At 34.6% G+C, this 12,644-nt stretch overlaps 1 protein-coding gene across 1 annotated transcript in view; it reads right to left on the bottom strand.

Moving 5' to 3' along the window:
• Positions 1-537: 537 nt before the first annotated feature.
• RAB28 (RAB28, member RAS oncogene family) overlaps positions 538-12,644 on the bottom strand; it is an 89,375-nt gene continuing 77,268 nt past the window's right edge. The window contains exons 6-7 of the mRNA XM_012638405.1: positions 9,233-9,310; positions 538-1,439 (exon numbers count right to left, since the gene is read on the bottom strand). Coding sequence (XP_012493859.1) covers positions 1,347-1,439; positions 9,233-9,310 — 171 coding nt within the window. The 3' untranslated portion in view covers positions 538-1,346. The remainder of the gene's footprint in view (positions 1,440-9,232; positions 9,311-12,644) is intronic.

Genomic DNA, 12,644 nt, shown 5'->3' on the forward strand with positions numbered 1-12,644 from the left:
GGCTGGCTTTGTGGAGGGCGTGGAATTAGTTACTGCTTCAATGTAGCAAATACAGAGCACCCATCGTGCCAGGCACTGTGCCTTAGCACAAATAAAAACACACCTATGACCAAGACAAACAAAGCCCTGCCCTCAAGATGCCTAAAGGCTGGCTGGCAGGAGGTAGACACTTGGAGATGGGGGAGGAATTCCCAGCAGAGGAATCTGCGGAGCAAAGAAAACAGGGCATCACAAAGCGAATAGGAATGAGCCCCTAGCTCTGCCTGCACAGGGGTAAGGAGTGCACAGTGGAGTGGCATGAGAAAAGATAGAAAGGGAGCATGCAACTGAAATGCCAGGCTATGCAGTCTGGATTTTAATCGTTCCAAGAAAATAACCTAACAATTCTAAGTGGCGGACTGTACATTAAACTTCATAGGATCACTTTGTATCCAAACACGATTTGTGTCTAATACTTTTTTTTCTGTAATAAAAAAGATGGCTGAAAGGAAATTCCCTAAAACAGTAATTTAAATAAATTTATTTGTGAGAGAAAAACATCTGAACATCAGGTACAGTCTGACCCATAATGATCCAACAGTGTGTCAAAACTCATTCTGGGAGTATGCTTATGTGGTTTGCAAGAGAAATTCCATGTGGAGCATCAGCTGAACATTTATCAAAATCATACAGCCATCTAACCTATTAAACATAATGAACATGATACAGTAATAAAAATACAATATCAAATACTCACTACTTTGTGAGTTACAAACTACAATATAAACAATTTAGGCCCCTTTTTAAAAAATGAAAAAATATTTCTGTTACAGCCTTATTTCAAGCATTTTCAGTTAGATACAGCTTTATATATCTTCACTTACAATAGGCAGCAAAAGAATGCCTTCTTATGTATCTGTAGGTAAAATACGTTACTTGCTTCATGTTTGCACTCTAGAGCATACTTCAACACATGCCAGTTCAGATAAAAGCATGAAACTGTGCTGTGGCAAAATCCCGGCTGGCGATCAAAGACTTAGAGAGTTTTCGTATTTAGTTAAAAAAATTTACATCAGGGAAAAACAAAGCGAGGACATACAGAAAGCAACATCATTCTTTTTCAATGAAGCAATCTAATTCCAGAGAATGGGCTTTGGATTTTGAATTCAAAGTGTGTGGTCCCGAAGTTGAATTCTTTTGAATCCAAGGAGCTGCGGCTGTGAGGCAACACTTAATGATGAAGCGAGCTGGGAGGAAAGTGTTAACCGAAGTAGAGATGGTCACTGATAAAACAAGTTCCTAGAAGTCCTCAGGCCCACCCAGAGGTGAGGGGCAGCCAGAACTATCAACACAAAAGAAAAATGTGCTCACTGAACTGCACACATAGAGCTTCTAGGAGGGTTAACAGTTCTTGACAGAGGTTCCTGGTTGTAGTTTACAATATCTGCCTTCACCACCCTCTGTCATAAAAGAAAACAGAGTTATTATCAGGACATCAGAACATTTAGAAAGAGCTCCTCAAAGTATATTTTTATTTTCTGAACTTTGGTGAACTCCTGATGATAGATATCATAAATGAAGCAGGAACTGATATTAAAAGAATCAACTAGAACAAACTAATGGAGAGTTGGATTTTTTTTTTAATAAAGGAGGCAATAGCAACCCTGTTATTAAGTCTTCCCTGGTTTTATGACATTAACTTGAGGTTATCACAAGTCTCATAAAAAAGTGACAAATCAATATGAAAAATCAAACCCGGATTATAATTTAAAGCAAAGGAATTAAAATTAATCATTTACACATACTTGAATTCATAGACAAGACCTCATTGTTTGAAAGTAATGTCATTATTTATTAATATTTCCATAAGTCATTATACTTAGGCATAACTTTTCCTGGACTGTTTATAGCAGTTTGTGAGTTAGTGAGAAGAGGTATAAATGTTAAAGAGGACTCACATATAAAGCATGTAAAGCAGAAATGTTTTGAGCAACCCATTTTTAAAACTTTCCAATTTTTAAAACTTTCCTCCCAAATTCCTAACTTATTTCCAAATAGTTTACTATTGGGTTATGAATAACAACTCTTAACAAAGTATGATATAATGAGAAATTTTCAAAATTACCTCATATTCATGTTTTTAAAATAATTTAAACCAAAAGATAATTTTAACTCTTCCCTCCTTCCCTCTAATACACACTTCAAGGAAAATCTGAACCGATGAATTTAGCAGTATGTCCTAATACTCATCTCTAAGTAATAATTTAAATTAAAACAAATCCTTTACTGTTTTCAACTCTTTTACTAAGTCTGCACACACAAGCAGACAAAGAAGGGTAATTCAAGGCAAATTTTAAAAATACTCTTTCAATTACCAAGCTATTTCAAAAAATGGCAAGGAATAAATAATGAAATAACTGTCTCAATTCTCCACTTCACTGCATGTGTAATAAACACAACCATAAAGACAAATATGTTTGAAAGTAACTGAAATGTTATTTTAATTTGTTCCCAATTTCTTGTATAATTCATAAGTCTCCTGGCAAAGGACCAATTTTTCAGTTCTAAAACAGGACTTATGCAGTATTAATTTCCAATAATGTATAATAATCTGAACTTCCTTATTCATAAGGAATAAAGAACAAGATAGCATTCACTAGTTCTCCCTCCCACAAAATTATAATAATTTATCCATTAATACCTGCACTACTGTACTGAACAGATTCTGCTCTGAGCAGAGCTGGTATGTTGATTATCTTCTTCCGGATACTTCACTATTTCTGCCCTGACAATATGCTGTCAATTTCGTACAACATAAACAAAACAAAGAAGAAAAAAGAAAATAAAAAAGAAAGACAAAACAGAAAGTATGTTCAATGACTGAAAATAGAAGAGAACACCAAAGTAGAAAAAGAAAATTAACATATAAATTTAAACATGTCACCAAAGAAACAGCAGAATGCATAAAAAAGGAAAGAAAACGAACAGAGACCCAAGAAACATTATTCTTTACAATTCTATTTAATTATTGAAATAGATAGGTCCACTGAGCTTCCCACACTGTGAGTTCCATTTTTGGTAACAATTCTATATAACATGCATAATGCCCAGTCTTTAAGAGAACTATGAAGAATTATGAGGTTTTTCTATGCTAAAGTATAGAAAAAGTATTAATTCAATTTATAAAAGTATTAATTCCTTTGTAAAAATATTCATTCCTTTGACAAACTTTACTGAGGATCTACCAAGTGCCCATCACTCCATACCGGGAATGTACGGGTCAATTACATAGGGTCTAATGGAATGAGAAACACATATAGAACTAATTATCACATAAGTTAAGCACTTTACTAGTGGATTTATAATATGCTGTGGGAACATAGAGGGAGGAGTAATTAATTATTTTTGAAGGTGAGGAGAGGAATGCCATATACTATTTATAATTTTTATATTTAATAATATTTATTACTTATCCAGGACTTCCTTTCTATGATCACTCCCCCATTCCTCCTAACCCTAACCTCCATGCTTCCAAATTCCATATAGAAATAGACAAATTTAAAATGTAGCTGTAGGTCATGTAAAAAAATTCATGAAATATAATATTTAACCACAACAGCTGTTGCTTTCAAATATCTAAGAGTTTTGCTAAAGAATTATTTGTTACTACATTGTTATATTTTTGATGGCTATAACCCTTAGGATGAAAAGACCACATGGGACAAATATGTATATAGACATAACATGCTGCCCAATGTTTTTAGATTTGAAACTACCTTTGTTTTTCCATATGATTGTAAATATCTTATTTTAGAAACCTGCCCTTCATAATAGCATCTATTAATTTACTAGCATGTATAGAAAAGCATCTTGATATGGGCTGCTGTTTGTGATGACATTCATAAATAAAGATTCAATAAACAATTGAGAGTAAATCAAGAGGGTGCTAACGTACATTAATTAGCCTTAGGTGGCTTCTGCTTAAGTTCTCTAGCAAGCAGTATTAACTTTTGGACAAGACTCATGATTTACTAGGCACTCAGCCTGATGCTATCAACAGAAGCATTACCAACTGCCAAATGAGGTATGAGAGGGGTACATCAGTGAAATATTGTACACCACTATCTGACCTCCCCAAACCTAATTGTTTCATGCCAAATTATGGGTTACAATGAAGAGAAGGGATTTTCATAATCAGTAAGCAACTCATTAATCCAACAAAATGTTGGTTTAAACCCTATCCTATAAACACAACCAGGTTACTGATCTGGTGCTCAAGACATTTTGGCCAAAGTACTGACTAACATAAATGACTTGGATTTTCATTATTAATTTTAATTAAATTAATGAAGAATTAATAAGGCAGCATCTTTCTCAGGGGTCTTGGCTGTTCAACATAAAGCTTTGTACAATGTTTCTGAACTGGAACTCATCATACCTAAAGCTCTACAGATTTAAACCTTTCTATGAGTAGAAAAACATAATTTCCATGTCATAAACTTCATGGTAGGTGGTTTCACTGTAATTGGCTTGTTTATGAGCCACTTATTCAAGTTTTCAGAGAAAATGTTACCTACAAAACACCAATGTTTATTTTTGGCACCATAAAGCACATTTAATTATTCTCTGCTATTAGTCAATGGAGTAAAAATAATGAAGTGGCCATAGAAGAAAGGAGTTGTGTGGGTAAATACCAGCTTACCCCTGATTTTGTTAGAGCACGTGCAAGTGGATACTGGAAATGGAAGTGGTAGCTATCCAGACTATAAGCAAGAAAGAAACTTAGGGGTTGGAGCAAAAAGGTGCAAGGAGTATAGATGGACTCTTGGAAAGACACTAAAAAGATAAATTTGGTCAATCATGCACTTATATCTTAATCCAGATAGTAGTAACTTATTTATCACTTCAAAAGCCATAGTTTGCCATGGAGTAACACACCTTGAAAGCTAAACCATTTGTCACTATCATTTATGCAAAACCAGTCACTATCCTAGGTATGGTAGACATTCAGGTAAATAATACATGATCTCTGTTTTTGAGATGCCTAAGAATCTGGCATGGAAAACAGTAAACCATTAAAGAATGTTCTGATTGATATACATTAAAAGTACAACAAGATTACAGATCACCAGTTAAAGCATGGATATAGCATGTTAAAAAGCATAGTTCGTTGCACACAGTAGGAGCTTAAAAAAAAAAGCTACTCTTCTTCTTCCATATAATAAATGGGCCATTATATGTTACCAGGAACATTCATAACTTTGGGAAAGGTATTTCACCTCTTCAGTTTTCATAACGTTCTAATCTATAAAAACAAGTTTTATCTAGATGATCTCTAAAGTCCCATCTGGTTTTGAAATTTTATTTAAAAACTTAAAAGATGAATAGAAAAAAAGAAAAACGGGATATGATATGGAAACCCATTAAGCAATGTTCAATATCTGAAGGTTAGAGTAGCATGTAAGAAATGAGTAAGTATATTCTTCAAGGAAGACAAGTGGTGTTTAGGATAAGAAAAGAATTCCAGTACAGTTTTCATAAACATATTGGAGAAAATAATAAAAACATTAACATCTGGGTAAGAAGAAACTAAGTTCCTTAAGGGGTCCTTAAGAAAAGTCAATATTCAGTAAAGCTGAAAAGTAGGGAGGGCCGTTAGGATCAAGGGTTAAATGGGTGATTTTTTTGTACAGTTTTATGCTAATCGAGACTCAACTAAAATCTTGAGCATGCCTACTATATGCCAGGCCCTATGTTAGACACTTTCATATATAATATGAAAATAATTTGAGGGGACAATAAGAAGTACATATTTTTAGCAAGTTTAGTGAATATCTTAGACATGACAGAAATTTTTGTTTTTAAGAAACTAATGCATACCTAGTTCAAACCAAACAGAAATTCACACTTTATTAACTGGCAAATAAAAATGTCAAGGGTTAGAAAGGTATTAAGACCTCTTAACATCAAGCATATATGCCAAAACCTCCTTGCAATTCAGACTGAAAGAGACATGATACAGGACTCTGCATTGTCTTCATAGATTATCTAATGCATTATTAAAGAGCTGAATGCTGGACTTCCTAGAGAACAGCAGTTATAAATTTATTTTTTTTTCTCTAAATAAAAAACAAATAAAAAACATCTGAACAATCTGAGAAACTAGAACACTTGGTAACAATAGTCCCAAATTTTACAATAGTTGGGGGGAGAAAGGAGACTAGATAAATAATGCAAATAAAACTATTAACTAAATTGAGGAGTGTGAAAAATGAATCTATAGTACACCTAATTGTTTAAATGTTTGGCTGCCCCGTTTATTCTGACGGCTCCTTGAGGACAGGATCTCTGTATCTTTAGATTCTGGTATGGTCCGTGGCATAAAGTCGACCCTCAAAATATGTTTGCAGTATTAATAAACTACATTCACTTTTTTTCTCCCTCTTCTTCTTTTGCTTTCTTGTAAAGCTCGCAAAATGTGCTGAAAACTCATTTTATATGACTCCCAAACAAGAACAATCTAGATTAGAAATAAAACAGTGGAATCTCTTTAAATAATCAGGGAATGGAACTAAGACTGAAACCTCATTATAAATATTTATGTCACAAACTAAATTACCACAGTACAGCATCAATTTCAACGTGCCTGGTGACTGGTCTGCCATTTAACTCCTTCTCTATAAAACAATATAAAGTATTTTCAAACATTACCTCAAATCCCCTCAGTAATTTTTCAAATGTCATAAAAAACACAGAAAACATGCAATATATATATACTGTCCAAACTTTCTACTGTTTTAAATGAACTTGCAAAAATGTTTCCAGTGAGAAATATCAATTGTGAAATACATAATTTAATGGTCAAAAACTAATAAGGCTTCCTGCTATACACAAGGAATCTGACAAGCATAATGGAGGAGGGCTCTAGTAGCTTGAATTCAACTTCAAAGTAAATTCCACCAACAAACTCAAGACAGAATTAAACCTCAAAGCACAACAAACAAGGTGGGTGTGCAGCGATGGTTAAGAACTATGTAGTTAACACATCTAATATCTCTTTAGTTAAAGTACGCCTGGATATTAACTTCATCTCTAAAGTCAAAATAGTAACTTTGTGGCTTTTGTGACAAGAGGGAACTGACAATACTAATAAAGCTTCTCCAAAATACTGCCTTTCAAGAATACTTTGGTTACTCCATCACTTTGGAGGTCTCCCTGTATCTGAGCACTGCTGCGCAGCTTAGGCAGCACATGGAATTCTTCCTTCTGACAGCTTGCTCACCTGTGAAGCACCAACACACCTTCCTTCCTCTTGAGGAAGAGTCCACCATTGTGTTTCCCCTTTCTCCATTCCTCCATGCAAGAAATCTCAGGGTTATCTTAGACTTTTCCTTCTCTCTCTTATCCAATCATTCCATAAGGCCTATTGATTCTTCTCAGAAATGTCTCTTAAATCCTTTCCCTACCATCTTGACTCTGATCCTTACCACATGATAGCAGGAACTCAGTCTCCTTGCCCGATCTCCTTCCCATCCAACTCCACACAAAAATAGCCCATTATATTAACCTATCTAAAAACTGCTTTTGTTTATTTCCCTGCCTAAAAATGATTTCCCACTGTCCATAGGTTAGATAAAATTCATCAACTTGGCATTCATAAATCCCCATAATCCATTCTCAAACTGTCTTTATTCTCTAACAATGAATGGTCATTTATTTTAACCAAAGTGCTCTTCTGTTCCCAAAATACAACCTAAGCTTTTCTAGCCAGTACTGTTCATACCAGGTCCTCTTTCAGCCCTTTTCTTCCTCTTCACTCCAAACTGCCCAGTACACTTTCCCTGGAGGGGAAATGCTAATACGTGGGTTCAAATTCTAGCACCACTACTGCCTAACCCTGACTAAGTGATCAAGTTACTTAACCTCTCCAAAGTCTCAGTTTCCTGACCATAAAATGATGACATTTCATCTGCCCCACCAAGTTATTATAAGGAGTAAATGAGATAACACAGTCCTGGTACATAATACATTAATTTTCTTCACTGAAGTCAGGAACTACATTTTAAAGTCCTTTAAATCTTCTTTAGACCCACCAATATACTGAGTATATATGATCAATAAATTGTTTATGATTGCTTGATAATCATTCATAGACTCTCTAATTAATCAAAAATAAACATCGCTCAGAAAGAGAAGTTAGAAGGAGAGGAATCACTTGACCTCCAGGGTCTGCTGAGGTCTGTGTGATCAAGCAGATCATGGTGATTTCTCTTTCTTGTATTCTCCTAGGCCAAAACCTTTATGTATTTGGGAGTTATTTAAACAGCACAAAATATCTTAGCACTGTGTCTGACCATAGCAAATACTGAAATAAATGTCTCTGAATGATGAGAATTAAAAGTATTAAATTTTCAGAGTTCCAAATATTTTAAACAAGTCCTAGAAACAGGTAGTATAACAATTTTCAACTGATATTAGCTTTAATTGCTTTAATACACACACACACACACACACACACACACACACGCACACAGTAACCATGAGAACAAGACACAGAACTACTAACTCCAGAAGAATTAAAGAAAAATTTAAAGATGGGAAAAGATAATTATATCTTTTTAGCTCCATGGGGTGGGGATAGGGTGGAGGAAATTGAGGGAAAATATAATTAGTTTATTGTTTCTAACCAAACTGCTTCTGAAACTTAACTTTAAACTATAAGCTCTTGCTCTGATTTTTCATTCTATCAAACATGAATTAGTGTGCAATTATACTGGTATTTTTAAGTTCTTGATTGCTGGTATGCATGTTTATTTCTTAGTCTTGCAGAACTATCTAGGAATAGTGAAAGAACTCAGAAATCCACAATAATTAACAATATTATTAAATTAAACAATAAAATATCATTAAGAACTAATATTACAGTCGAGGATGATTAAGCTCTGAAAGAACTTACATAAAGAAGTACAAAACAAATATGGTCAGTACCTTAACCCATTAATTAACCACTAATGAAATGTTTATTATATTAGTATCTTTTTTCCAACAAAAGGGACAAAATGAGGTTTCAAAGGTATCATAATTTGGCAAAAAGTTAACATTCTTCAACTTCTACAATAAAGATTGATCATACATACACACATCTTTTAGGGATATGTACATAGAATGCATAAATGGAATAGGATTCATGGGTGGAAATTAATGTCTTGTAATAAATCCATTAAATTTTTAAATATAAGTTCAAGATAATCACCTGTGACTGTTCTATTTCTGCTTTGTTTAATTTGATTCCAAGGATTTCAGCAGCGACTTTCTGAAAACACAGGAAGACCTACATAACAAAAATAGGTTTAAGTGATTTAAAACAGGCATGCTTAAGTTACCTTCAAATAAATTGAATTTTCTAAAAAATCATAAACAGCAGAATTGCAAAAATAAAACGTAGCGATTCCAAAAATAGCCTTATTTATCAAATATAGACATTTTAAATGTAATAATTTTGTTAAATGATTAAACCATAATTTGAAACTCCAAGCAATTCACTGCATTGGTCTAAACTCACATTTATCTCTAAAAACACACATTTTTAAAGATTTAACATGACAATTTCAGCTACCACTTTAAAAAACAGCAAAAAACAACAACTAAAAACCTCACACCTACTAGCATAACAAACTCCCATAATTCCTGAGGAACATGAAAATAAATCAATCTGTACTTTACTACCTTTGTTTTTCCCTACCAATTCTAGGTTGGTCTTTTGAGCTGATTTTAGTCTATCTTAAAAGGTCTTACTTTCTAACCCTTTAACAATCTCTGTGGCTCTCATATCAATTTCAACTCAAGATTCTTCATATCTCTTGAGTAAAGCAACTTGGTATTTACTTTTTACTGTATTTTATCAGTTCAAAATACAGAAATGATATATTCCATCATACTTGAACAAAAATCTACAAATACTTTTCTACAAACAGCTTTTCATAGTCAGCTCATGTGGGGTCAACTATGAGTATTAGAGCTCCAATCTGACATTTACTGTAATATAACTTACCTTTGTTTCATAAACATCCTGCCATATTCTTACTTCTATTCATTTCATGAATACTTATTGAATATTTACCACAAGTTTACTAATTTTATTTCTAATCAAAAAGAGATACATATCCCTGAAAGGCTTATACCCCAGAAAGCATAATCTATTTTAGTTCACTGATGGTCAATATTCAAGGAACAACAGGAAAGCTACTGTGGTGAAGTGGAGAGAAAGTGAGTGATTATAAAAGAAGGTGAGCAAAGAGATGAAGAGAGTACAAAGCATCTGGCAGGCCATTGGAAAGACTCTGGCATTTACTCTGAGTGAAATGAAAGCCATGGGAGAGTAGCCCGATGTGATTTTTATTTTAATGGGATCAACCTAGCTGTTGTATTGAACATTCACTAGCAAAGATCAAGAGTACAAAAAGAAAAATCAGCAAGGAGACTAATGTAAGAGATTATGAAGGCTGAACCAAAGTGGGAGAAGAAGAGATGGTAAGAAACGGTCACCAGGTTCTGGATATATTTTTAAAGTAGAGCCAGCAGAATTTGGTGATAGATAGATGTGGGGTATGAGAGGAGGAGAGGAGTCAAGGACAACTCCTTGGCCCAAGCAACTAGTAGAATAGATCTGTTATTTGTTGAAGTGGGGAAGACTGTGAGAGATCTGAGGAAGGAACACTAAGAACTCAGTTCTGAATGTGTTAAACCTGCAGCCTATTAGACATCTAAGTGAAGATGCTGAGCGGGCAGTTGGATACATGAGTCTATAGTTCAGGGAAGAGGTCTAGGCAAAGCTGTAAAACTAAATCAAGTCACTAAGGGAGTAAGTTTAGGAAAAGGAATATCCAAGGACCGAACCTATATTTAGGGGTTGGAGAGATAAGAAGGAATCAGTCAAGAGAACTGAGAGAGTAGTTAATGAGGTCGGAGGAAAACCCAGAGATGAAGTATCCCGGAAGCTAAGTGATTAAAGTATTTCAAAGAGGAGAATGTGATCAACTATTTTATATGTTGCTACTAAATCAAGATGAGGACTGAAAACTGACCATTGGATTCAGCAAAAAGGAGATCATTGTTGACCTGGATAACAGGAATTTGGGTAAAATACTGGGGCAAAAGTCTATTGCAACTGTTGAAGAGAAATTGGAAGGAGAGGAACTCTTTCAACACATCCTGCTGGAAAGTGAAGGAAAGAAATAAAGCAATAGCTAAAGAAAGATGTGAGATCAAGAGTTTTCTTGTTTTTAAAATAAGTCATAATATTTTGTATGCTGAAAGAATAATACAGCAGATGGAAAAAAATCTGATGCAGGAAAGACAGAGAATTACTAAAGCAATATCCTTGATTAGGCAAAGAGAAATGGAGCTATTACATAATGGAGGAGTTGGCCCTAGCTAGGACCATAGATCCCATGGTAACCAAAGGGAAGATAGAAGATACGAGAACAGATGGGGTTGGAGGGTAGGATGAGGGTAGATGTGGTGGCTGGAGTATATGGAAGTTGTCTTCTGTTTGTTTCAAATTTCTTATAAAATAGGAAACAAGGTCATCGTCTGAAAGAACAGATGAAGATGTTCTAAACATTTGAAGATAGAAGAGAAGCTATGAAAATAAATAGTCATACAGGTGAGGGGGAGAATGATAGACTAGGGATATATGGTATATTTACCAAGCAACATTAAGGGTCCACTTGAGGTTACTGATTGTGATGTAAAGTGAAATGTCCAGCATGCCTCTGTATTTTTCTCTGGTCATGTTCATGGCTGCAGCCATAGAAAAGTGGAAGCTTGGTTTACATCAGAATTAAGGTTTAGCCAAGTGAGTCTGACAAAGTAACAGGGGGGAAGAGAATTGAGGGTGTATACATAGCAACAATTTTGACTGCCATGAGATTTAAGTTTGAAAGAGAGGAAAATGAAGACATGGAAGGTGGTTAGGGATTTTGAAAAGGTGTTAGGATTAACGTCTTGTAGGGCTTGCTAGGCTTAAAGAATGATTGGGTTCTCTGTCTCCAAGAATGTGAGACAGAGGATGGTTGGTGGTTGGTGAATAGGATGTCTTATACTGAGATAAAGAAGGGCAGTAGTAATTTGTAATGACAAGATCTGTGGTATGTATGGGAGTGAGTGGCTGTGGTGGTGTGGAGGAGAAACAAGGGTACTGAAATCACTAAGAATTATGACAGAGGTAGTATGAGAGAAAGTACAGTAAGCCAGGAGCTCAATTCCTCAAGCAATGAGGGGCAGTAACCTGGAGTTGGAAATGATTACCAGTCTTAATGTGATTCCACAAGAACAAATCGAATCAAAGTAGCATTTAAAAAGAAAACAATGAGACTTTTTAATAGTGGTTAAATATAAGTACACAAAAATACCAAGTGGTTAAAAACAAGCTAAAATACTAAACATTAAAATAATTCTAAAACAGCAAAAGACCCCTAGGAAGTTAAGCGAGGGTAGAAGCCCAATCAATCCATGAATGAGTTTATCAAGAATTATTGATACTGAATTTTCTTAAATGGCATATGTGGGTATGTGCCATGTTCATATTATCCTGGGGGAAAGGCTTCCAGAAGGCCATATTTTTAACGGGTTTGACCTCCATAAAAGATTAAGCACCTTTTATA

Source organism: Propithecus coquereli, unplaced genomic scaffold (genome assembly GCF_000956105.1).
Source record: "Propithecus coquereli isolate 6110/MARCELLA unplaced genomic scaffold, Pcoq_1.0 Scaffold13, whole genome shotgun sequence".
Taxonomy (NCBI): Eukaryota; Metazoa; Chordata; class Mammalia; order Primates; family Indriidae; genus Propithecus; species Propithecus coquereli.